The sequence below is a fragment of the Nesoenas mayeri genome (genome assembly GCF_963082525.1).
Source record: "Nesoenas mayeri genome assembly, chromosome: 2".
NCBI lineage: Eukaryota > Metazoa > Chordata > Aves > Columbiformes > Columbidae > Nesoenas > Nesoenas mayeri.
In genome coordinates this window covers 120,813,444-120,840,406 of record NC_137543.1, presented here as the reverse complement: position 1 = coordinate 120,840,406, position 26,963 = coordinate 120,813,444, and the positions used below count along the sequence as shown (strand labels likewise).

The 26,963-nt window shown below is 38.6% G+C and overlaps 1 protein-coding gene across 1 annotated transcript in view; it reads right to left on the bottom strand.

Moving 5' to 3' along the window:
* GADL1 (glutamate decarboxylase like 1) overlaps positions 1 to 26,515 on the bottom strand; it is a 61,648-nt gene extending 35,133 nt beyond the window's left edge. Inside the window, exons 1-10 of the mRNA XM_080340065.1 lie at positions 26,339 to 26,515; positions 25,367 to 25,493; positions 23,555 to 23,645; positions 22,770 to 22,876; positions 21,150 to 21,265; positions 12,756 to 12,835; positions 12,587 to 12,641; positions 9,081 to 9,197; positions 3,433 to 3,497; positions 3,086 to 3,167 (exon numbers count right to left, since the gene is read on the bottom strand). Of these exons, the coding sequence (XP_080196191.1) occupies positions 3,086 to 3,167; positions 3,433 to 3,497; positions 9,081 to 9,197; positions 12,587 to 12,641; positions 12,756 to 12,835; positions 21,150 to 21,265; positions 22,770 to 22,876; positions 23,555 to 23,645; positions 25,367 to 25,493; positions 26,339 to 26,488 (990 nt within the window). The 5' untranslated portion in view covers positions 26,489 to 26,515. The remainder of the gene's footprint in view (positions 1 to 3,085; positions 3,168 to 3,432; positions 3,498 to 9,080; positions 9,198 to 12,586; positions 12,642 to 12,755; positions 12,836 to 21,149; positions 21,266 to 22,769; positions 22,877 to 23,554; positions 23,646 to 25,366; positions 25,494 to 26,338) is intronic.
* Between the last annotated feature and the right edge of the window lie 448 nt (positions 26,516 to 26,963).

The window sequence follows — 26,963 nt, the reverse complement described above, 5'->3', positions numbered from 1 at the left end:
TATTCACATTTATATGCATTAGAGCAGAGATAAATTGGAGTAGCTCTGTGGTCTTAAGGGAGTATGTACAACCTAAGACTGATTGATAGAATTTTAAGAACATATAAGAACAAAGTTGACTTGCTAATGTTTTGGGAATATCAGTCCATCTAGCTTTGTACAGTCATTGCAATTCGCATCACAGCCATACCAGTATTTTCTGAGTAAGTCTACTTTATTACAGACGTGATAAAAGTTACTCAGCATACGGCAGTGAAAAAGGGAAAGGTGTGCATTGAGTGCTTCAAGCACTCAAGATCTGCTGTCATTGATCTGAGCTTTTACAGAGGATTAACCAATCTCTTTTTCCCTTTGGTGAAAATGCTTCTCCCTTCTAATCAAGTCAAACATGTATTTCTCTTCTCTTTCTCTACCTACTTTGGAAATAATTTCAATTTTATTTCACTAAGGATGGAAGATACTCTTATCAGCATTTCACTGCAGTTCATACCTTTTTAAAAAAAACTGTACAGGAAAATATTTAAATACAATGTTTTATTCTAATAATCTAGCTGCAATGTCTTAAGCCTATTAATGTTGTTAAACTACATAGCTTTATTGATCTATGTGGCAAAAAAAAAGAAACAAAACCAGCCACTATTATTTTTGCTAACAGGAAATTAGGGTGTTGCCACTACACAGAAATGTGCTGATTCCTTCTAAAGATTATCTTTACATACATAAAGTAAAATACAAAGCTTGGTCTTGTAAAACAATCTATACCAAAAAAAAATTAAAAAAGAGAGAGAGAAAGAAAAACTGAAGGGGATTATCTGTCCACTTTCAATTGCTTAAACCTAATCCTGAGGTAGTCCACAGTTTCCAACTGGACCTCAAAGGAAATGGGAAGACAGGCTAACAAAACTTGCTTAATCAGACCTTCAAAGGGAGGTAGGGCTTGATTCATAAATTAGACCTAAGATCTATGTTTAACAATTTGCTGCTCTGATTTATTGCAGAATTCACCCACTTCAGAAACTACCTGAGGTTCCTTGAACATTCATTAGCAGAGCCATGTGTGCCAAACTCTTCCAACTCCCACTAATGGGAATATTCCCACTGAAGGAATTATATTAATGTATAAATGTGTGTGTGCTTCATCCACAGCCATAGGTACTTATGTTAGGAGCAGTGGAACAAGTTCCACAGTGAGAGATCAATACACATACTCTTCCATTCAGTTACTGGTATGAAAACAGCATTTTTAATGGGGAAACTGGATTGAGCTGCTCATTCTGGTATGGAAAGGATCAAAGTGAAGAAAGGCCTTTCTGTCAAAGCATCTTAAATATGCATTTGATCTTTTTTTCTTAAGAATTTATATTCCAACACTTTCAAAAAGCTAATAAAGTATTCAAATTTGTATGTGCGTCTGTTTGCATATAAAGACTGTACTGGCACATACACAAAACATCTAAGTGCCAATTTTCCAGGAATTAAACACAGACTTAAACACCCTCTCCTCCTCATGCAGAAAAAAACCTACTTTGCAGAACGTGTTTCATTGTACAACAGGAGCTGATTGTATGATCAGTAATAATTGTGTTTTCACCCCTCAGTGGCCTGGGATTCAGCTCTACATGTATTTCCAGCACAGCATTGCCTAGCTGTGATTAGAAGTGGAATAGGATTGCTCTATCAGACCTTACACGGCATGGAGGAGGATACAGAAAGGTTGCCAGAGCCCTGAAGTTGGAACAGTGTTTGTAAAGTGATTCTAAATGCCAGGGCAGCTAGAATATTTCATTCTTTTCTATTTCTTTCCTCTTTCTTACTGAGAAATTTCCACTATGCAGCCCAAGTAGTCTAATCATTACCTGGGGCTATATCTATGTACTGGGCCTAATTAGTTAAAAATATAGCACCGAATTCTTCCCAAGCCTGCAATTAAAACACCACATTAATATTAGTCAATAAATTCATCTGCTTGTTTTTCATCCTGGAATAAATATGAAGTGATGGACAGTTAGTCCTGAAGTCTAATCCTCTTTAATCCCACAGACTCTAGTCTAAGAAAACGAGGATGCATACTTCTCCTTGCTGTTATGCCATGTCTCACCCCTGGCTTGGGGCAATCAGCTCCAAGAGAGCACTGATTAGCATCTACGCTCTTTGGTCCTCATCAGTTCTTACTACCAGGAGTTAGCAACCAATTACGTGGACAGCTAACCACTACCAACAGAGTAGAAACTATCAGCTGTTTTGACAGAGATTTATAAACCATGGCCACAAAATTGTGATGCAAACCTCAGGGGCATTTACAACCTATGATGTATGAGCTAAAGCTCACCCCTGATGGTGGAAAATGGGCATAAGTTTTAGCAGGGCTGAGTTTGATTTGGGGCTTGAAACAATTAATGTCTTACTGGTTTCTTTGTTAAGACAGCAGAATTCCACAAAGATATAAGCAGGAATTTTAAGCACCTTGATGACTCATCTCATTTTTGTGGCACTTAAGATCAGAGCTCTGTTGTTTGCTTGCTAGATCTTTTAATTAGTCATGGTTTTTGGAAAACCCAAATCACCCTGGTGAAGAGGAAGAACAGGCAGAATGAGGAACGACAGCACGGCACCTGCATGTGCTCTGACCCACATCCCTCTCCTTTCCTATTCTGGTGCACCCATACAGGGGGACACAAGGAGTAGCTCTGGCTACGTTAAACAGAGACGCAGTGCTGCTGCAGTCCCAATGGATGACAGCTATTCTGAGGACTTTGATGAGCTTGGTGTTTAAGTGCTGCAGACCCAGGTGCCAAAATACTCAATTCTGAATGCAAATCATGTACAGAAGTATACTAGCAAGGGCACCAGCTGCAAAGTTTAACCACTGGTGAGTATGGTGACTTGGATCAGATTGGCCCTGCTCTCTTATTCACCCTTTATTAATTTTGTGGTGAAATTCAAAATATCATTCAACCTTTGTATTGCAGTGTAGTAAGACTGACTCACTGTTTTTTTTCAAATTATTTCCACTTCCACATTACAGCAATGACAGTCTACTGCATTAAAAAAAAAAAATATATATATAAAGGGCAGGAGGACTTACAGAGTTGTCTTTCACCAGAAGAGCACAGCACTGGATTCCTGCCAACAGCATTTTATGAGGATTCCAGGCAACAGAATCAGCCCTGCGAAATTTATAAAAGAAAGTGAGGTGAAAATTGCACCTACAATCATGGGTACTAGAGATTCAAAAGTGGCCAAACACAATCCAAGCAGACAAATCAAGTTTCCCTTTCCTCCTCTCCTCCCCCTCGCCCCCCACATCTGTAGGTTCAGAAATAATTAACAATAATACGTGTTTTGGAAAATGCAGCTCTCATGGAGGCCAACAGGCCACACAATTTCCATCTCAGTCCCTGGTAAATGTTCCCACAAACTAAAATGACTTACCTGTGGATGCCATGAAGAAGTCTGCAATGCTTCCTTGATATCAAAGCCGAGCCACCCCAAGAAGCCTGTTGGAACATTTATAGACCCAAGAAAATATTATTTGTTTAAAGCTCTTTTGGTAATTCTTCAACTAATGATTTCTGAAAATGTTTTATCTCATCTGAAATTTAGTTTACTACACAGTCAGTGGTCTAAGTTTTGCCTTTAGTATCAACTACTGAAATAAAGATGGTGGCCTGGGACTATGTATAAAATAGAAAAGCTGATGGTTCGTGCCACTATGTGAACCACAACTTCCATTGTCCCTTCTGTGTCAGCAAGGGCATGAACTGACGTGTGCTTGCATAACCAGACCCATTCCTGATACTGAATTAGAAGTGTTTCCTTTCATCCAGCCTAAACCTAAGCAGTGAGAGCAGGAAGCCCCACTTAGCATATCTTCCTCCTGCTAGTTGTTTCCTTTCTGAGGCATACACAAGTGAAACAGTAGACACGTCATATGGTGCATCTGAGATATTTTTATTAAATATGAAAAAATATTTTCAAGGTTCATGCAAGCAGAATCCACTGAAATACTCTGTGAAATAAGCAAAGCTCCTCAGAGACACACAGGAGGCATCAGTCCACCAAACACACCTGGACTCAAAAAAAGAAGAGATAAATTTGGGGCTAATAAAGAAGACGACACTGATGTGAAGATTCCTGATCTAAACATGGAAAACACATGCTTGTTTGGCTTTTGCTTTTTTTGTTTTCCCCTGAAACAAACAGATACAATAGCTGATCTGTGAATTTAGCATCAGTATTTGCTTCATAGGGCATACATTAGGAATAAGATCTGCTGTCTCCAAGAGACAGGAACGGTAAAGACTCACAAGGGAAATGAAAGGTTAGTAGTTTGTCTTAACATATCATTGTCATTAATGCAGTACATTAATACACCACATCATATTTTATGTTGTCATGCTCACAACAGCCTTGCTGAGGAAAGGGCTGCTGCTCAGTTTACAGGTGGGATCTAACGTAAGAAGTGATTTGTCTTAAACTTCACAGTAATTCTGTGGCAGAGCCATGACTTGAAACTGGATTTCTCCAGCTAGCCCAAATTAGCCATGTTATAGGAAGACAATCAAACTGATCTTCCTATTCATAGACATATTTTCCTCTTCTCATTCTGACTCAATAAAGTCAAAACAGTCACTCAGTTATTCTCTGATTTTCATAATTCATAAGTAACCCATTGAAATATTAATATAATAAATCCCTAAAAAAAATTTGCATCCAAAGGTGTCTGCATTTGAAAAAAAGTCAACACTTTCGCACTCTCTCTGATAAACAAGACTAGAAAGGCCCTCAAGAGGTAATCTCAACAGTGTGCCACCCTGAAAGGCAAGATCAGCCATACTCATTTCTGTCAAACACTTGTCTTTTCTAGAGATTATTAGTCGATGAACACACCCAGCTTGCGCTTAGCATCAAAGTGAAAAATAAGGTACAGAAGTCATCAGCAATTGCTGCCTGTGCAGCACAACTGGCACTACTTTCTGCCTTTGTTTTAAAAACCAGTGCTGGAGATCTGAAAGAAAGGAAGGAGAGTACTGGAGGTCCAGGCATCTCCACCACCTTTCAGTCTCTCCTTGAGTCACAATACTAGAAGACAAACTTGCGCTACATGTTTCTTCACCCAGTTCAAAGACCGACCACTTCTGGATGCAGGGCTGGCACAAAAGGAAAAAAAAAAAGGAAAAAGAGAAAGCACCTAAGAAGATACAGAATCACTGGCTTATCACTGGTTTTCTCTGTTTTTAAAGACTTCTAATGGTTGAGGCTGCACAACTTAACCACTTCAGTTGTGTTAAACAATAATAAGGATCTAAAATGTCAGTCCTAGATGGTGTTACCTGTTGTCATATCTGCTGTGGTCAGGGCAACAGATTATTCCTTTTCTTTTCGCAGCAGCTTTTAAAGCAACTATAGAGGACGATGTATGGTCTGTTTGTCTTTTCTAGTTTAAATAATATCAGCGCTTTCAGTCTTTCCTTATGGGTCATAATTTTTGGGTATAGCTCTGTTCATCCTCACTGCTCTACTTTTTTCTAATCTTTCTCCTGTAGGTCCTTAACCTTCTTGAAATGAAACTTTTTATTTGGACACAATCGAGATAAACCAGATGGAGCACCAAGCAGAAAGCAACAATTATTTTATGCATCTTCTTTACTCAAGTCTGAAAGACATTTAAGCCTATTTGAAAATGCTTAAAATCACTGATTTGTGAAGTACTGCAAACCCCAGATCTTTTTCTGAAGATCTACTCTGTAGCCAACAATCCCCAGCCTGTGTTTATGCTGTTGATTATTACAGCTTAAACCTAGAGCATCATCTTTATTAAACTGTGGCCTACTTTTTCAACTTTTTTCTCTGCACTGTCAAGAGCTCTTTGATTTCTAATCCTGTCCTCCCACTGCCTCCTGCAGTTTTATGTCATCTTCACATTTAGTCAGCGTATTCTCTTTCATCCAAGTTATTAATTGAAATACCCAGCTAATTTCTAACCTAGAATGGACCTTTGTGGAAACCTACTCAAAATTTTCTCCCCTTTCAGCAGTGAGCTACTGCTAACTTCTCTCTGGGTATGATTTTCCAGCCAGGTTTTTACTTAGTGCCACAGCTGCAGCTTGGCAACATTCCTCTGACTTTCAGATGAGATATTGTCAAGACACAATAAAGTTAACTGCCTGTCCTCCATTCATGAGAGTAGAGAAGGAAGGCAGATTGGTTATACTAGATTGACACATTTTGTTTATGACAAATCCAGCTTAGAGCAATGCAGGGTAGCTCAAAACACAAAGATTGTTATCAAAACTCTGTCCTAAGCAATGTAGTTGGTAACTAGCTATGAGAAAATGCCTGCGTTTTATATGCAACAAACCACTTACAGCTGAACAATGAGAATCACAGTGTTCACAGTGTGATTAAACTAACTACCTAGGCACAGGCTAATAGGCCAAACCTGATTTTCTGTACTGATAGGAAAAATACATAGGAAAACAAAAAGTCAAAGTAAGGACCAGCAAGAAAGAAACACCCATATGTAGTATTTGAAGGTACATGAACACATGACATATGTAAGTGCTGGAACTTGTGTGCACAGTGATGATGCAAAACAAGTCATTAAAAAAAGCATCACAGATGTATGATAAAATGTAATAAGAAACTAAAATGTGTGTATGAATACTGTAATGTGCACAAAATAAACCTGGTTATAGTCTCCACACTTCTGCTGTTGAATGCCCTGACTGCTGAGGCAGGTTGGGTTTAGTAGTATTCTCTTCTTAAACATTATTTTTCCTTAACTCCCTTTTCCTCTTTAGATCTGTCTCCATGTGAGAGCTCATCTACTATTTCTGACTTTATTTACATTTATCTTCCTGAAGCCCACTGATTTTATGTTGAAGTTCTCCCTTTTGCCCTTCCTAAGAATCATGAGCTGTATTATTTTATATTTAATGAAAAGAGTCTCCCTAAGGCAAACATCAGTTCTGGGGATCAGAAAATATTCTGAAATGAGATACATCAGTGTAAATTTGAAAATAACACCACTGATTTTCCACTGATATTCTTATAAACAGCTCTTGAGACCATTTGTAGTAGATTATCCTGATTCCCATCAATGATACACAAAAAGTCCTAAATTAGACAGGACTTTGCCTGGTTTTTAATCTTTGTTTTAATTGTTCTCTATCTTTTATTCCTCCAAAGTTACAGCAGGCCCAAACAGCAGTACTCACTTGCTATAACTCAGAATGCATAACATGTAAATCACTCAACAAGAAACCAGGCATTTCAGAGGAATGTAGATCCTCAAATCTTTCAAAAATGTTATACTCTTGCCTCTAAGGCTAGAAAGGAGGTAGGCTTGCTTAAAAACAAATTAAAAAATCCAACTCTTCACCATGTTTCTTGTAGACTATTTCTGAATGGCAGATGCCTGGTCTTACTGTACATTTTAATGTATTATCCTAATAAACCTATTTCTAACAGTGCTATGAGTGAAAAAAGGTCACATTGTGAATTACAGCCTGCTCATTTTACCATAGCACATTTGTATATGATGTATGCTTGATGTCACCTATGTGGAAAGCTTTCAGTCTTTTTCCCATACTCTATTCTGATATAAATACAACTAGAAAATAAAAAACAAAAAATAAAGAAACAACCTTCCACAAAACTCTTCATAGAGGGTGAAAGATGGAAAAAACACCAGTAGAACCCCTGATAACCACTGAGAGTTTTATCACATGAATCACATCTTAACAGAACAATTGGTCTTCCAGACCATAAACCCAATTTATTACTAGACATTTGTCCTTCCACTGGGAATCAATTAATATCTGACAACTACAGTCACTGTTCAAACAGAAAATTAGCTTTAAGATATTCACTGACATTTTTCCCTTAGCTTAACATGAGGAAAAATTAGAAGAATGTTAAGTCATTACAATGTGCTATCAACTGCCTATGAAGTATATACTTAGAATATGGCCCAGGCTGATCCCAACTTATTTTAGTTATTCAGCTACAGGCATTGTGTTAGGAGACTCCACATTGTCCTCTTACAGCCATTGGAGATGGCTCCAGCCACGTCTATTCAATACACCTAAGATCCAACACAGATTCTGCTGAAAATCATCTGGATCGTTCTCACCAGCACACAGCCATGAGGATGCTTTGCAGACACTTTGAATACTAGGGCTAAATTCTGCATCTTTGCCTCCAAATTAATAAGAAAACACTTTTGACTCACATATACAGAAACTTTATTAATGTCTACGAGACATTTATTTGAAACACACATTGCTCTCTATGTGATTTTTCTTTAGCCACTCAACATTAAACAAAAACTTCAAAAATTTAGAGCAGGTCTAAAAAATCTCCATTGCTCCAGGTTCTCTCATTGCTCCATGGCTTTTAATCTAGCCTTTCAGGATTGTGGCATTACAATTATAAAGAGAATGCATTTTTTAGAAAATATGAAGAGACTTATTTTTAGAGAAATACATTTACAGCTAACTCTTTCAGGTGATAAAAAGGTTCAATGATCACTCCAAAAAGGTTCCTGAATGGATTTTAATAGCCAAATCTAAAACTATTAAGAAATTAGAAAAGAAAAATTTCTGAACAACTGAGGAAAATGTAAGATCTACAGGGAATTCAAATGTGTAAATATGAAACAGAATAATTTATGACTAGCTGAGTCAGAAATATACCTTTATTTTAACCTGTATGAACCATACACCACAATTCTAATGTGCCCATTCTCCAACAGAATGTAGAAAGAATCTGGGGTTGTATTTACATATAATCACCCTTGAAGCATTTTTAAAAGGTAGCAAGTAGAAGAAATTGATTTTTAAATAATTTTGAAATATAACCTGACAATAGCTTTGACTGCTCGTCACAACCAAATTATTTTTCTCTGTTACATATGCTGAAAAACAGCAAATCAGAATGTATTTCTGTTCTCTATGTGAAAAAAAAAAAAAGCTATTAGACCCCAACTTACTTCTACAAAGGAACATCAACAGTCAAAGAAAAATAGCAATTATAAAAAAAAATGCTAAACAAAACTACACAGTATTCAAACTCACATCAACATGAAACCAGAGTCCATGCTTTTCGCAGATATCAGCAATTTTATCCAGAGGATCAAATGCTCCCAGCACTGTAGTGCCTGCTGTAGCACAGACAAGAAATGGTGCTGACCCCTGCAACAGGATTGAAAACAAGAAATTGTCACTTGCACTGCTCATTTCCTCCAGTATCTCTGCAGAACTAAAGTATAAAAAGGTCTAGGAATGCAGGACAGAGATGTGACAGTCTACATTTCAGTTTCCCAGCAGAAGTTACTGCATTTGAAAGTGCTGACTCTCTTTTTTTCATTTCTTTCCATTTACAGTTAACACCATCCCAGGGCAAACTTCAGACTGTTTTGACAGATACTAGTCTTGTCAAGATCAAAACATACCAGATATTTGACATCTCTCTTTATACACTGATTTTAATTTCTCAGGCTTCCACATTTTATTACCATATTCGCTGCCATTCTGCTGAATAAAATAAAGCTGCTGGCTCAGCCATCAGGCTACACATGCAAGGAAGGGCTCATGTCTCTAGGGGTTCCACCTGCCTTGTCTCTACAATGCCCCTATTCTCTGCCTGCTGAAGAGGAACCTTCAGTTAGGGAATATGTTTTGCCTCAGGCAGCGCTGGCACTGCAGGTACAGCACTGGGACAGCCATCGCTAGGTGACCCCAAAGCCTGGTCTACAGCAAAGCACTGTTCTCTTGCTCCTACTCGAGTCTAGAAAAAAGGGAGGGCTATAGATGGTAACTGAATGTCAGGAGAGACACCACTGGAAATCTCAGGTGGTTTTAAGGTGGGATAAGGAAAAATATTTTCAGGTTGCAGTCTCAGTCAACCATTCCAAGCCATCCACTTCAGTTTCAGTGGCTTTGCTCATTGCTTTGCCATGCAACTGATGCCAGGGTTGCAATTACAACAGCAGACTAGGTCCTGTATACCTGCTGGCACCTACCCTTGCAGATGTACGTGCCTGTGCCTACTTAGGAGCAGAAAATGAAACAGTGAAAAGAATTGGTGGATCTTGAAACAACTTCATGACATTGAGGGTATCAGCCCTAGCAACAGTGAAAAGAATTGGTGGAGCTTGAAACAACCTCATGACATTGAGGCTATCAGCCCTAGCAATGACTATGAAGCCTCACTTGCTGGTAAATACATGCTGAAGAACCTTCTCCACATATTTCAGTATCTAGCTCACTGCATGACAATGCAGTTACTGAATAATCTGGAATCCCTGGAGTCTATTTGCAATGAATCAAATCTCTCACATGACATAAGTCTCTCTGCTGATGTAACTCAATGTAGCTTCACTGAAATCAGACATGAGCTGAAAAATCAAACTACACAAGTCTTTTATGTACCTTCAGCTGAAATCTGATCTCTCTTTTTTTAAAAATAAAAGGTGTTGTCACTTTTAAACATCTGCTACAGAGGCAGAAAGGCTTGATTCACATTTACACTCTGACAGTTTTATACTTCTTTAACAGTAAGAGGACTATTAAAATGGTACAGAATTATGATTTATTTGTATTTTAAAATTTCTTTACAAATTGCTAACGCAGTGAAAAGTAACCTTTGAATGAATTTAAATTAATCCCATATATTGACAAAGAATTACCAGGCTATAATTCACTCTTTGGTCATTCATTCCTACTACAACCTTTCACAAAAGTTGATTAAACTTACAAACCAGACGGAAGCTCAAATACAAAACACTTGCAAGTGAGGCAAAGATATATCTGTTGCACCTAGTTTCTATTAACATTCTCACCAATTTTCTCCCACAACTACAAAGTCAAAGGTCCCCCAGCAGCCAGGAGGCAACAAGACTGAATATGAGGACAAGTCTAGAATCTCTACAAATTCCAAATATCGTTACCATTACATTTTTGCCACAAAGAAAGGAATTAAATTTTTATTCTCCTTGACAATGTAGTTAAAAAAATCCTCCTGATGAAATTATTTATAAAGAGGCTTAAGATTCTTCCTATTCACAGTCAGTGATCATTTTGTGCTCCTACCACTAGTAAATATATCCTCTGTTGTTTAGAGTCATTGTAATTCACTGAAGTGTCCTTCTGTAAAAGTTGTAAAGTAGCACTTTTTCAAGGACAGACAGACTTACTGAAGCTCTGATGAAACGAAAACCTTCCAATGCACATGTAACTTAAATTAAAATGAAATAGTGTTCTCCTGTAAGCAGAGCATTTTAAATTGCAGAGCACCATGCTGAGGCTGACCTCTTTTAAAATCATAAATGCCAGAGGATTTATTTCAAATAAGAATTAAATTATTATTACATCAACAAACAAGAACTCTATTTTTGCAAGAGCAAAAAGCTCATTCTCCTGTCAACCTGCTTCCTCTTGCTCCATTTTATTTCAGTCCTTCCCTCGCCCCAGCTTGCTCCAATGAGCGAAGTACAGGTTTTGTCTTCAACAGACAATGCAAAATACAGAGAGAGAGAGGCAAACAAGAGAGTTTGCTAGGTCATTATGGCCGCCATGTATCACTAGTTTTTCTGTCTAGCATGAAACTCATAGAAGAGACAGTCATTAGGCAGAAGATGTATCTAAATCAGATCTTAGTAAAAGCTGTTTGTGGCCATGACAGTGCATGACAGGACAGCACTGCCTTGGTTTTTCTGTCAGCCACAAAAGTAGGTTTCCCAAGGCAGGATTCCACGGTAGGCATCACTCACACTATGGACATTGCACTAGCTGGTTGAGATTCACAGATTGTGGAGTAAAGGCAAAGCTCTGAAGAATAAACTAGAAGTGAGACATAAGGTGAGCTAACCAAGCCAAAAGAAGATGCTCTGTGCCTTAGAATTCACATTCAGTCCTCCAAACTCTCTATAATTAATTATGTTGTCTATAATAAATGCTGTCTTACAGATTGTGTGAAAGTATGTTGAAGCTGTCCAAATACACACTTCAGTACATTTCCAAGTGCTGGCCTTTGACTTTCTACTTGGTAAAGTCCCCGGGGGAAAAGGGATGGAATCTCTGCGCTCCCGCTATAACACTAGAAAGGAACAAATTTAACATTTGTAGCTTGTGTGATAGTTTTAGAGGCTCAGTCACGTGTTACAGTTCTTGCTCGCTGGAAAGGACACAGCAATAGCTGCTGCAATTTAATGAAAAACCTACAGTTTTCATTTACCATTTGAAAAAAACAAACACTGCATCCATTTGAAAAAGGGATCAAGGGCAAAAGAAATCCTAGTAGAAATGTGCTAAATACTTCAGAGCAGTGCTGTACTCAGGACTTTCATTAGCAGTAAACACCCTGTGGAATTTCTCTCCCTTGTAAGACTGTAGCACTTAGAAGTCTTGGCTTGTTACACAACTTTCTGGCAGATTGCACCTGTAAGAAAGACACTTGCACATTAACTGCCCTATTTTTAAAATTTCACTCACTCTTAGCTTTCCTACCTTTCACTCAGACACAAGCACACAGTCTGTACACACTCCTCCTTTCTCCTTCATGCTCTCTCTCCCCCTCTCACCTCTTTCCTGGCCCGTTGGACTTGTTTCTCCAGTTCCTCAGGTATCATCTTACCTCTAAGGGACACAGATTTAAAACTTTTTCAGTTACATTCAAGTAGGTTGGTTATGTACAGCACTACTGCATTTTAAAAAGACTCAGAGACGACACCATGGCTTTTACTTGCTTACCTTTCATCTGTTTTGATGAAGTAAACATTCTCTGTACCAATACCCAGGAAGGCAGCAGCCTTCTTCATGGAGTAATGGCACTGTAAATGAAAGGGGCATGAAAAAAGATTAATTTTAAAAAAAAATAATAATCCTTAGCATAACCAACAGTGACGCTGAAATTAATTTAATAGCAGCTAACAGTCATCACAACTGTATGTCCTAACATAAAAAGCAAACTGACAAAGATACACAACACCAAGGCCATCTTGTATTTGATAATTAATGACACACACTGAAAGCTAGGGAAAATAAGACAAAAAAAGATGTGCACTGTGTTTAAAATATGTGCTGAAAAAATAAAAAGCTCTATTCTCTATGATTTTTTTTAAAGCTGGTTTCCTGGTTTTGTTAAAAACAAGACCAGATTCTCTTTTAGTGGATTTTCCATTCAGCTAAGTTCTTTTAAGTACCTGCACTTTCCTGAATTTGGCTGCTTGCTTTTGCAGACAGTAGCTGACAACATAGCAATGGAATGCAAAATACTGATAAAATGTACATCTCGTAAGTGAAGAGAGGCATATTTGCAAGGAAAGGTGAACTGAACAGGTAACTAAAACTGACCAACTAAGTATTCCATACCATCCACATCATAACACCATATAAAAGTGAGAGATCATGAGAGTCTCACTCTCTTTGACTATGGCTGGCATCTGGAGAGGACCCTGCCTGCCATCCCTGCAATCTGAAGTCCAGTGACAGACCCTGCATCCCTGAATCCAGTTCCAGTTTGCTGCATAATCCAACCCAGGACTTCTGGGCACCTGCCCTGCTTACAAATATATGAAGGGTGAGTGTCACTAGGATGGAGCCAGGCTCTTGTTGGTGACAACCAATGATAGGACAAGGGGTAATGGGTACAAATTGGAACACAAGAGGCTCCACTTCAATGTGAGAAGAAACTTCTTCTCAGTGAGGGTGCCAGAGCACTGGAACAGGCTGCCCAGGGAGGTTGTGGAGTCTCCTACTCTGGAGACATTCAAAACACGCCTGGACATGTTCCTGTGTAACCTCATCCAGGTGTTCCTGCTCCGGCAGGGGGATTGGACTAGATGATCTTTTGAGGTCCCTTCCAATCCCCGACATTCTGTGATTCTGTGATTTCTGTTGCCTTTCCTTAGTGGGGAGGGGAGGATGCTAAGGAGGAAGAGAAAAGGGAGAGGAGTAACACATTTTATTGTTGCCCTGCATTAAACAGTAACAGCTGGGTCTGCATTACAATGAAAAACATGAAAAACAGAAATTTTGAAATGTCATCAAGGAGGAACTATGGTTTCAAAATGTTTTAATAGAACTGAGTCAGAAATATTGATGAGTGTAAGAGTTAGGAAACACATGTGAAAAAATGTCCAAAGACCATTGAACTCAGTCTAGAAGCAACCTATAAGGTCTGAAAGTCCAAAAGCATCACTCCTTGGAAACTGGACCCTTAATTAAGATGTATCTTGTGAGATATCTAAAGCTTCTTCCACTTTGTGAATTTTTCTATATGCTTTCTCTACACATTAGCTGTTATCCACTGCCAGAGACAAGATCCTATGCCAAACTGACCCTTGGCTTGATTCAGCCATTCTGTTCATAGGATCAAGGAACTCAAGTCCCAAGACTTACCCAAGCCTTTACATGTGGCACAATTGGGACTTCCAAGGTTTTCAAAGCCCTGTCCCTACAAAAGGACCCAAAAATCTTGGTGTTTAGATACGAAGGTTGTTCACACGAATGTGGCTCTTAGAAGTCATTAGGAAAACAAGCAGACTTTAGACAGGACTCAGCTCATCTTCAAAAGTTAGTACAGACTTTGCAAAAGGTTCCAGTTTGGACTAGTCTGCATCTTTCAGAAAATGAAGTTACTATTTCAACAAAAAAAATAATTAGCTAGGTCTCAGAGATGCATGTTTGAATGGTTACAGATAGATGCAGCCCACTTCTTACTTCACAGCAAATGAGAAGCACTAGTGTATGAAATGCATGAAGCGAGTGTAAAAGAGGCTCCTTCACCTCCTCTAAGGATGTTAGAAATTGATGTCTCTTCAATCAGAATGTGGTAAAATGGCTCCAGTGAGAACGATACTCAAGCCTACAGCCCACTCCGTACTTTTTACAAGCTTTTTTCCTGTTAAACAAATATTCAGGGTATATTTTACCACATTTCCAACATTTACCTCTACTGTGGACACTGTTATTCCAGTATAACAACATTTTGTCTTATTCCAGAATAAAAGTATAGTAATCTCTGCTTAATGTGCCTCCAAGATTAGCCTGCAAATTCAAGATACAGTAGCCTTCTTAATCTGAAGATATTTTAAAATGTCAAAACCAGTCTGAATAACCTGCAGCATGCCAAATGCCTACCCACTCACAGAAATGGAGTCAGTTTTGAGAGTATGCAGCATCTCATACAACTACATAGTTCTCAGAATCAAAATCATCCAAGCCTTGGATTATCACTTCTCTTTTCAAGAAAAAAAAACCAAAATTGCCTATTTTTCACATTATTACTGAAGAGTTAAAATAACGCATACTCCAGCAACCGTGAAGATGTCTACAATTGCTACTTTTCATACAGGAGGTGAAGCCAGGTGGTTAATTAATTCCATTTTCTTCCAGAGAGTTCACACAAACGCAGTTACTGCGGAACATAATTATGAAAAATGTACAACATTTTAATGTGTGGGTATGAATATATTAAGGGTATTAAAGTCTGTCACACTTATTTTGATGAGATGGATCATCTCAAAGGGTTCTTTTTCTTTTTAACAAAAAGGTTTCCCCCACCATCACCCATTTTTTAAATAAAGGTATAAAAGGACGGTACCTGATACTATCAGGTAGTTTTAAGAAAACTTAATTTTGTAACATGACACATCCACGAAGCCTTTAGGGCTCATTCACTTAGACTGTTACAAGAATAATAACATACATAGGTGGATAATTAGTCTTACATTACATCAAATTACATCAATAATGGTAATAATGATTGTAAAGTGGCTGTGAGTTGTTCCATAGAAGTTTGGAGATGTTTTCAACTGATTAGTGAATCACTTAAAATACAAGTTGCCTCCATCACTGACTTCTATCCATTAGGTCCAAATGAAAGGTATGAATCACCAGGAATAATCAGATTGCTCCAAATTGAGAAAGCAGTAGACCTGTAAATTCAGTATACTGGTAGACAGGCAATCACTAAAACATGTATTTTATTATTAAAAAAATGCTATAGGAGATTGGGACAAAGACAAAAGGAGGCTTGAGCACCTGGGAGATTATACCAAAGAGCAGAGGGAAAGAGAAGAACAAAGGGAATATCAAAACAAAACATGCTGCAAGATACATTATTCCTCGCCTCCACAGGTACTTCTAAGCTTCTTGAAAAATTTTATCAGGTCTTCAGCAGGATAGAAAAGGGACAAGACATCACAGTATCACAGTATGTTTGGGATTGGAAGGGACCTCAAAAGATCATCTAGTCCAATCCCCCTGCCGGAGCAGGAACGCCTAGGTGAGGTCGCACAGGAACATGTCCAGGCGGGTTTTGAATGCCTCCAGCGAAGGAGACTCCACGACCTCCCTGGGCAGCCTGTTCCAGTGCTCTGGCACCCTCACTGAGAAGCAGCTTCTTCTCAAATTTAAGTGGAACCTCTTGTGTTCCAGCTTGATTCCATTACCCCTTGTCCTATCATTGTTTGCCACCGAGAAGAGCCTGGCTCCATCCTCATGGCACTCACCCTTTATATATTTATAAACATTAATAAGGTCACCCCTCAGTCTCCTCTTCTCCAGACTACAGAGACCCAGCTCCCTCAGCCTTTCTTCATAAGGGAGGTGCTCCACTCCCTTAATCATCTTTGTTGCCCTACGCTGGACCCTCTCCAGCAGTTCCCTGTCCTTCTTGAACTGAGGGGCCCAGAACTGGACACAATATTCCAGATGGGGCCTCACCAGGGTGGAGTAGAGGGGAAGGAGGATCTCTCCTGATCTACTAACCACCCCCCTTCTAATACACCCCAGGATGCCATTGGCCTTCCTGGCCACAAGGGCACAGTGCTGGCTCATGGTCATCCTGTTGTCCACCAGGACCCCCAGGTCCCTTTCCCCTACACTGCTCTCTAATATGTAATTTCCCAACCTATACTGGAACCTGGGGTTGTTCCTACCCAGATGCAGGACTCTACACTTTCCCTTGTTAAATTTCATCAGGTTATTCCACACCCAACTCTCCAGCCTGTCCAGGTCTCGCTGGATGGCAGCACAGCCTTCTGGCGTGTCAGCCACTCCTCCCAGCTTAGTGTCATCAGCAAACTTGCTGATAGTACACTCTATTCCCTCGTCTAAATCGTTAATGAATATATTGAATAATACTGGCCCCAGTACTGACCCCTGAGGCACTCCACTAGATATTGGCCTCCAACTAGACTCCGCACCATTGACTACCACTCTCTGGCTTCTCTCCTTAAGCCAGTTTGCAACCCACCTCACTACTCTATTGTCTAGACCACATCTCCTCAACTTAGCTGTGGGGATGCTGTGGGAGACTGTGTCAAAGGCTTTACTGAAGTCAAGGTAGACCACATCCACCGCTCTGCCATCATCCATCCACCTTGTTACATTCTCATAAAAGGCTATGAGGTTGGTCAAGCATGACTTACCCTTGGTAAAGCCATGCTGACTGCCCCTAATAACCCTCTTATCCTTGATATGCCTTGAGATGGCACCAAGGATAAGCTGTTCCATTACGTTCCCAGGGACAGAAGTGAGGCTGACCGGCCTATAATTACCCGGGTCCTCCTTCTTGCCCTTTTTGAAGACTGGAGTGACATTTGCTTTCCTCCAACCCTCAGGCACCTCTCCTGTTTCCCAAGACTTGGCAAAGATGATGGAGAGTGGTCTAGCAATGACTTCAGCCAGATCCCTCAGCACCCACGGATGCATCCCATCTGGACCCATGGATTTATGGATGTCCAGACTATTTAATTGCTCCATAACCCAGTTCTCATCAACTAAAGCAAACTCCTCCATTGACCTGGCTTCATCCGGGGTCTCAGGGGTGCAGGGGAATATGATTTCTTTGATTTTTTTTAAAAAAAGAGAAAAAAGTATTTCAGTTATACTGATTGAAAACGTACAAGAATTTCTTTTCCTGCTATCATTACTGGAAGTCATTATGCTAAATTACACTGCATCATTTGAAGAAAAAAATACACCAGAGAACATTTAGCAGCTCCAGTCACCGTGTCAACTAATTCACTTGTTCAAAGTGCCTTTTCAAAAAAGAGAAACAAATATCCAGATAAAATGTATTAGTTGTATCTAGGTTATATGTGTAATTTTATACAATAATTTTAAATACTTTGAGTTCAGATTATTCTTGCCATGTCTTTTGCAGTTTTGTTTGTTTGGACATATTATTAAATCTGTAGCCATTTGTAGTACGAAATGAATGCCTTTGAGCACAAGATCAAATTGGAACAGTGCATTTAAGATGTGCTACTGTATTATTTTAACTATAGCTAGACATAGTTTTCATTTCCTAATAACATTTGCAAAGACAAGGTACTTTCCACCTGTGCTCATTAAAACAAAAGATAAATTTGTATCTTCTTCATTTTGAAAAGTTTCCTAGAAACATGATTGCATAAAGCTATTACATTATTATGAGATTGTTTTATCGCTCATTTTTGTCTGTTGTAATTTCAACAAGGGACAAGACGGTGAGTTAATGTTGTGTTCTCTCACTTTATTACTTTCATGATCAAGTTGCACTGGGGAGGAATTTAGTTTCATTGCATCTAAAAAACTGCTCATATCAGCATGCACATTTCAACTTCAGACATCCTCTTCTACCCCCAGTTACCTCAGATTTAGCAGATTTCTACCCTTCAGATCAATGCAATATATTCTTGGGTCAGAATAAAGTTCAGATGGGACTCAAATAGCAAAAAGTGATGAAAAGGTGGGCTGACATCTATAACTACAACTGTATTCAGCTCCTACAGAGTCACAAATCATGTATGAAGAAAGTGGGATATAAGAATTTGTCTGCTACTGCTGCTGTCTCAAGAGGAATCACTCTGCAATGGTTCAGCAAGAGAACTGTGGAGTAGTAGTATAAACAGTGTTTATTGTGTATCACCATAATTTTAGGCAGGCAAGCATTTTACTTGCAGGAACAAGGAGGTTTTTTTTATTTCTGAAGGCCAAACAGGGCACATGAGCACCTTGGATGAGCCTTGCATTAAACATGGATCTTCATGTTACCCGAGAACATACAAAAAGTACATAGCCCCAGTTCTCATAAAATTAAACCACTGACAAGACTGTGCATGCCCCTTCTCTACAGCATGGCAACACTTTCATTCAGCCAAGTGCCAAACTAAAACTTTGGGACTTGGCAACTCAAGGTAAAAATAATTTCATTTGAACGCAGTGTTGAAGCCAAACCCTAAAATGACACAAGTGCCTCAAGCAGCCATGTGCATTGATTCTCTATCAATACTCTCAGTTCATTACAGCCTCATGGCTTCTTCATGCCAACACTGTTTGCCTGATTCACTTTGAAGATAAACACAGGCTGTTAACTTTCTCCAGGATCTTTTTTTTTAATCATTTGTTTCTCCAGGGAGGGAAGGGAGGGAAGAGCACACAATGCTAAATAAAAGGCAACTCAAAATAAAACAAATAATAAAAAATTAAGAGTGTGTGACACAAGCACTTACATCTTTGTCTTCAGTGTGGGCCATTTAGTAAATAAATTCTCAATACAACATCAATACAACATATCTGAACCAAATTTGCAAAAAGTAACATAAATTGGACTTAGCACAGGTGGATCTAAAATAAGGATATATAAATATGCACATCACCTCCCCCATAACCATGAATAAACACTAGAGATCTTAGACAATAGCCATAATAACTACTAAAAGCGGCAGTTCTACAGCAAATGATTACTGAGTACTAAAGACAACGTGGTTTTGTGAATCAAGCAAAGTGTCAGAGATCAAGAGTATTCTCTTACAAATAATTTACCAACTTTCCTGGTCAGTTCTATGTTTTATGGGTTGGGTCTTTCTGGTGAAGCAAATACATCGAAATAAATTTACTCTGGGGGTCAAATACATTTCTTCTGTCATGAAATTAAATGTTTGTTTGTTTTAGAGTACAAGAGGATATATTTTAGTTTAATCTTGCACCAAAATAAAATGTTACTTGATGATAAAAATTCTATGTGTGTCACTTCAAAAGCATTCACAGAACATATTTCAACCTAATTTTTTCATTCTTAGCTATTTTTAAGATGTAATGTGATGGATTAAGTATGAGCTGGCATGTCATTTCATATACACACTTTTCAGAAAGAAGAAAAACTAAAAATGTTTTGCCTGGGAAAAATAAATCCCTTTATTTAGGACATTTCAATTCAGTTCCAAAATACAGGTGCTGTCTTGGACAACTTATGCAATGCCTGTATCCCTCAGGCCTCTTCAAAATAGCCCTCTTGTCTATTTACACTGCAAACTGTTTGGAGTGTAAACTTAAGAGCTAAAATTATTCCAGTAACTATATAAACCATAGTACAACAAGATTCTTACTTCCACTGCAGCCTTTATATGGTGGAATCAGAATTAATAACAACTCTGTTCTAACCAAATGATAAACCCTTAAAATTAGAGGGACAGATGAGAGAAAAAAAATGCCTCAAAAAAACTGCTTCAGAATAAATGTACAAATACAACTCAATTTCCCTCAGACAGTCTGGACAGATATTATTCAAAAACTTTAACACTAACCACATATTTTCAATTATTTAAAGAATAATTATTTAAAGGTCCAGCAGGTTTTTCCAAAATGTTTCAGGGTGGTTTTGGTTCTGTACTACAGCCACTCTGTATTTAGATACAGGGCAGAGTGGGAGCTGCAGAGAGCCATCTCACAGGTCCACAAGTGCTCAGCTTACTACAAATTAAACCTGCAAGAAAAAACACTTTGGTATCGAAAACCTTCCTATGGTTCCTGCTAGACTTCATGCTCTGGGGAATCAAATGCTGCAGACCTCCACAACATCCCACATGCATCCTGCTTCAGGTTTGCCCCCTATTCTTGTACCAGCAATTTCCAAGAGGAGGAACATCTGTGTGTCTGTGTGTGCGTGTGTTCTGAAAGCAAGGAAGCTTTTTCAGGGTAGTTTACCATCAGACTTCTTCACTTTGCTCCAATATTTCACATCATACACTGATGACAAATTTATTGCACCAGTGCCCCATCATATATGCAAATTATATAATTTTGCAGCCTTTGAAAAATACAGTTCAATTTTAGAAGTTCTATAATGAAAAGCTTTTTTTGTTTTGTTTTTACCTCTTCCGAAGTGAACAGGACTAGTCTTGGCAAACCTGAAAGCCCTTTTTCCTTTATCTCAGGACAAAATTTATATCTTGCTAAGTTCATAGCATACATATTAGAAACGGAGCCACCTGTAGAAAGAGACATACAAATATATTAGCCACAGTCCTAGCCCCTGTTCTTTGTCTGAGTGCTCAACCTTTTAGAGGAAAAAAAGAAATCATACAGTTAGCCTATAGATGCATCCATCAGAACTTATTTCCTCTGCAAAAGCCTACAGACATAAAATAAACTTTGGGCTCTGCAGCAAGTCCAGAAACAGAGTGTGCTTGAATGCTCTTTGAGGATATTTCCTGACAAATAAGAACTGTGCCCAAACAGTCCTCGCTGACTGAGGACACCCTGCAACTGCTTCTTTCCATTCATGCTGAAAGCATTGCCAGCTCAGCGGCCCGTGCTGAGCTCTGCTGTGGTTGCACTATACAAAGAGAGCCCAGGAGATCCCTTGAGCAACCAGACCTCCAAGTATGATGGGGACAAAAAAGGGATTAGGGGAAAAAAAAAAAGAGAGAGAGAGAGAAAGAAGAAAAAACAAACAAACAACTATGAGTGGGAACTCGAAGATCTACAGATCTACAAAGTAAGATCTGGATGGGTTTTATTCACTTGCAAAAATAAAAGCAAAATAATAAGACAAACCTTTACATAAAACTAGCACCAAAAAGTACAATTTATTTACCTTTTGACAGGATCTCACTAGGTTTTAATTAAGCAACTCTGCCATAAAAGCAAGGATTCTACTGAAAATATATATTAAATGTGATGCAAAAAAAAAATCCACACCAGTAATACACTTTTTCGAAAGAAAAAATTAGGATATTTTTGTTTCTTTTTCTACTACTCACATGTAGGCTAGAATTACTGACTTTGTTTTGGTTTTAGAGGTGGAGTTAAGTCCATATACTCATTTAATTTCTCTTCTCACCCACAAATTAGATAGAAAAGCTTCACATCTAGCCTAATAATTTATTATCCAAATAATCTGTGGAATAATGTCATTATGCTTCATTATTTCAACACAGTGGGCTGGAACACTTCCTTACAGAACATTTGAAAACAGTAGCTTATCAAGAAGCTTAAGGTCAAACAAACAAATATTTCTTATCATAACACTTAAAAAAAAAAATCAACTATCAAAACTCAAAGGAATTAAGTTCATGACATTCCCACTAAGATGAACTCTGGCTCCCACTGTTGAGAGGTAGGTCACACAGATCAGCACCCTCAGGCACCACTGGTTGGTGTCTAGCACATAAATCAGCTCCCTGTCTGTCAACCAATTTGACTCAGTCCAATAAGGTTGTTGGTATCGTTAATAAGACCAGGAAGGGCAGTTACAAACAATTAATTTCTACATAACTAAATTTAATGTAGAACTGTCTTCATTCATTCACTGATCAGATTTATAGAATTATTGCTAGAATGCAAAAGATAAGTCTGGATTAAATAGTCCTGTGTGTGAATCACTGGATATTAGCATGCATTTTCAAATATTCTACCTGAACTCAACGTCCATGGAATTACTGGGATTGGTTGGTCTATAATGACTCAGCTTGAAATCTGAACTGTTCCTACCTGGATTAAATATACCATCACCTTCTTCCCAGCCTATGAACTCAATCATTTTCTTGATGACCGCTTCTTCCACCAACAGAAACACAGGGGATACTTCATATGTGTATCTGAGCAAAAATAAAAGCACCATGATTGGTATTAAGACTACAGAACTCATGCCACAGAACATTGCTAAAACTAGATAAAAGTTTCTTGCACCTTTCTCTAATCTATCAGAAGCTGACTGCCATCAGCAGAACTCTAAACTAAAATCACTATGGATCTGACCCAGTGCAGTAATTGCTTAGTTCCTGACAGCATCCCATTGACACTTCCACTCTCAAAGCAATACATCAGAGCTTACTTTTAATGTAGGTCACACGCTTAAATTTCAGCCATAATGATCTATTGCAAGCAACAATTACTTTCTGGTTAGGCTTTGCATTTGCAAGTAAACAGTAGACAGGTAACTCTGTGGAGAATGCTTCAAGGGAAACAAACAACTGAGTAAGTCTGATGAATTCATTTTTAAGCACTAAGGAAGATAGAAGTCTAGGTTTAAACATGGTGAAAGACAAAGATCTCTCCTTTTAAGCCCCATCTCACGAAGTAGAACAAAAGGCCTCATCAGATTAGCCAACCTTCTGGTGAGCTATTCAGACTGTTTTCTCTCCCAAATTCCTGCACAATTCCTACCACCTCTGTAGCACTGAAAACAGAAATCAGAAGGGGTGGGGAAGCAAAAAAAGCTGTTATTGCAAAAATAATGTTAATTCATCACCAAGAGGACAAAGAATTACACTTACACACTTGGATTCAGCGCTTCTGTAATGAAACGAGCCACTAATGAGTAATAATCTATTCCAGCATACAGTTGATTGAAAAATCTTGGATGACCTGAAAATACAGATAAAAAGCAAGCAATGACAGGATATACATGAGAAAAGAATATATCACAGACCCTGTCAGTTGAACACCGATCACAGAAAACCACAATTCACTCCATAATTCTCTCAGTATTTTCTGGACTTACTGTCCTTTTCTTAGGTTAGACAACCCTTTGAAAATAAATTTAATAAACACTTCCATATTCCAAGAGAAGGTTTGAAAGATGTAAGTAGTGCACAGAATGAATTTGGCTTGTCCACAGATTTTACAGATCAAAAAAAAGAAAAGGGATTGACAATTGGCTATAGCGAGTGGCTTTTAACAGTGGTCTTGAGAGGCCACAATGGACTCTCAGCTAAATTTTGCTAAGCAGTAGAATACAGGAAACATGCTAATCCCAGGTATCTATGCCTGTGCTGAGACCAAAGTCTCAATATTGAGAGAGGCAGTATAACAGCTTAGAAAAACTTGCTGCAGACTTAAAAGAACAAGTTAAAAGAAAACGTTTACCTGCCCTGAAACACTGAGATACAACTAATTATGAGAAAATTCTATGCTATTGCTGACTATAAAAACAGTCAGTTCAGCAGTGAGATCACCACCTAAATTTTAATCTGCAGCATAGCACTTCCACACGCAAAACCAGATAAACTGTATGGTTCCATTTAAATTATATCTAGGGCTTCTATAAATGTTTATACTTCCATCAAAGTCTATTTGCACAGCATACTTTTTATACATAACATCCTTTCTAAGGTAAGACAGTGTAACAAATTAAAATCTAAAGGCCATTTGCCAAAGGAAAGATAACCAGAACATTTCCAGTAACTCAGTAATTATATCTGGATATTATTAGTGCACTCCCTCATAGATCAGTATTGCTACTTTTCTATGGTTTTCAAAGGCACAGTTAACTCTCAACATTATTTTAGTTATACTTTGTAGCAATAGTGATTGCAGCAGGGAACATGTCCTGGAAATGCACAACTAACTATATCAAATGTCCTTCTCACTTTCCAAAACACAGCCTAAGCTATGTCACATCTGAAATCCTGACCTACTGATCCACAGCACTATTTTCTGAGCAGATATTGTTCATTCCTTTTCACTAAGATTGAATTGTAGTATATGTGCTGCAGAGAAGGTTAGATGTAGAGAACTAATCCTGCAGAGGTGTGGTGCACTGTCTCTGAAACACTGCAGGCTCTCTTCTCATTGTATCTGGAACAGGAATTACTGCCTATCAGCAAATTAACACCCTATAAGACTATCGCTCAAAAAGAGCAATAGTAAATGGAGGATAATCATCACTAAGCCTGTATTCTTGTTCACAAAAGGACAGCGATGGCAATTGCTCCTTGCCACTCAGGCAGCAGATAGTCACACATGAAGCTCCTTCTCCTGCCTGCTTTGCTTGACTGTTTAATCATACCTGCCTAAGTGACTTCCACAAGACTTCAAAATGATGGAACCTACCATTGATGTCAATGCCATTACAAGCATTAGTTTTCAATTAGTTTGCCATGATTACCCATTTTAGTCAAACCTGTGGTGACCAGCATTCAGCCAAACAATGGAAACATGGCCAAATGTTTGCACACTTGTATAGGCAGGCAGAATGCAAACATTCACACCCCCGGGGTTCCTGAAAGGTGACAGGACTTTGTAAATATTATCCTGTCTTGTTGAGTTAATATACAAAATAACGTTACTAGAAACCATATTCCTACTGGTTTTGACGCTGTATTGTATGACATCCTGGCAGAGCTGCAAGAGTTTCTGATGAGATTCTCCGGTGTCCCTCATTTCCAGGTCAAGAATCTGCTTCAGCGTTTCAGGGGCTCGCCATTCACAAACCTAGCGATGGGGAGGCGGGGAGACACCAGCAGTGAACTGTTTAGCCAAGAGGAAGAGGTTATAAAGGTACAAGCTAAGCACCACATTCAGCACTGGTTTCACTGAACTGCGCATTGCAGGGCAGCACGCCACCAGAAAATATCTCTGGTAAACTGGTTTCATAGGATCTTGGATTTATTGTGTCTCAGGCATTGCTTGACCATAAAAATTCGAGTGGGGAATGCTGGAAGGCAGAAAAGCAAGAGGCCTGCAGGACAAATTCTCTCCTTAGCTAAAGACTTGTAATGACAGCTTTTTCAGATTATGTTCTGCCAAGGGGTAGGAGCAACCAGTTCATGCCCAGAGGAAAGCATGACTTATTTCCAGTTCCTCTTCCCATATAGCCTCTTGAGAAGGGGTTCTGTGAAAGCTGTAGCAATTTCATCATGTTGTCCTTTCACAGTAGTTCCACATCCATTGTTCTTCCACCATTACCAGTGCCCCCAAGGAGCAACCAAATAAATCCCCCCACCCCAAACAAGAAAATCCCTACTCTCTTTTGTCATCTCAAAGAAAGTGAACACTGTACTCTGAAATTTAAAAAAAAAAAAAAAAAAAATCATTATTTTCTGGCAAATATGTATGCCAATTATGTTATTGAAAGGTTTTATGGTATGCTCTCTCTTAATTTGTAAGGCTGTCTTTTTATTCTAGAGCCAGACACAGACTAGAAGCAATTTTGAGGCTACTTAAAGTACAATAAATTACAGCTCAAAAAAAAACCAAAACAAAACAAAACAAAAAAAACATTGACTGACTGTTTGTTACCTCTACTACAAATTCTCAACAACACTCTATGGCTTCACCTTTTGTGTTATATCATCAGCTTTCTGGATGACTTCTTCCATTATCATCTTAAAGGCCTCTTCCACAAACTTCTCTCCTGCTTTTGAGTCCGTTATCGGACCATTTAGGATGACCCCATCCACCAAAACACCGTTCTTCTTCTGGGCCATCTCCTGTTTGCAAATACCAACTGTAAGATAAATAACTCACCATTAGAGCAAAGCCTGGACAACTAAATAATAAACTAAAAAAATATTATTTCATTGCTGAAGATTTAGTCAACCTAAGGAAAAATTCACATGAACTTTTCATATGACCAAAAATCCTAGATTTTGGTGGGAAAATCTTTAGAGACAAAAACTGACAACATGTTACTTCAAACCTAGATTGTTATTATTTATGAAATAATAGCCTACTGTATGCTATATACTGCTTTCCATAGCATACAAAAGCATGCAAGGCACCTTCCAAACACAGAGGAAAATATATTTCTGGCCCAGAACATGATACAGCTGGTAAAAAGAAATAAAGTGCAAGATAACAGGCACTTTTCTTAGCTGAAAATGTTTCCCTCCACATGTTTCCCTCCCTTCCCATCCTTCCTGCTCCCCTTTTTTCATGAAATAATTTCCAGCTTCATTTCCT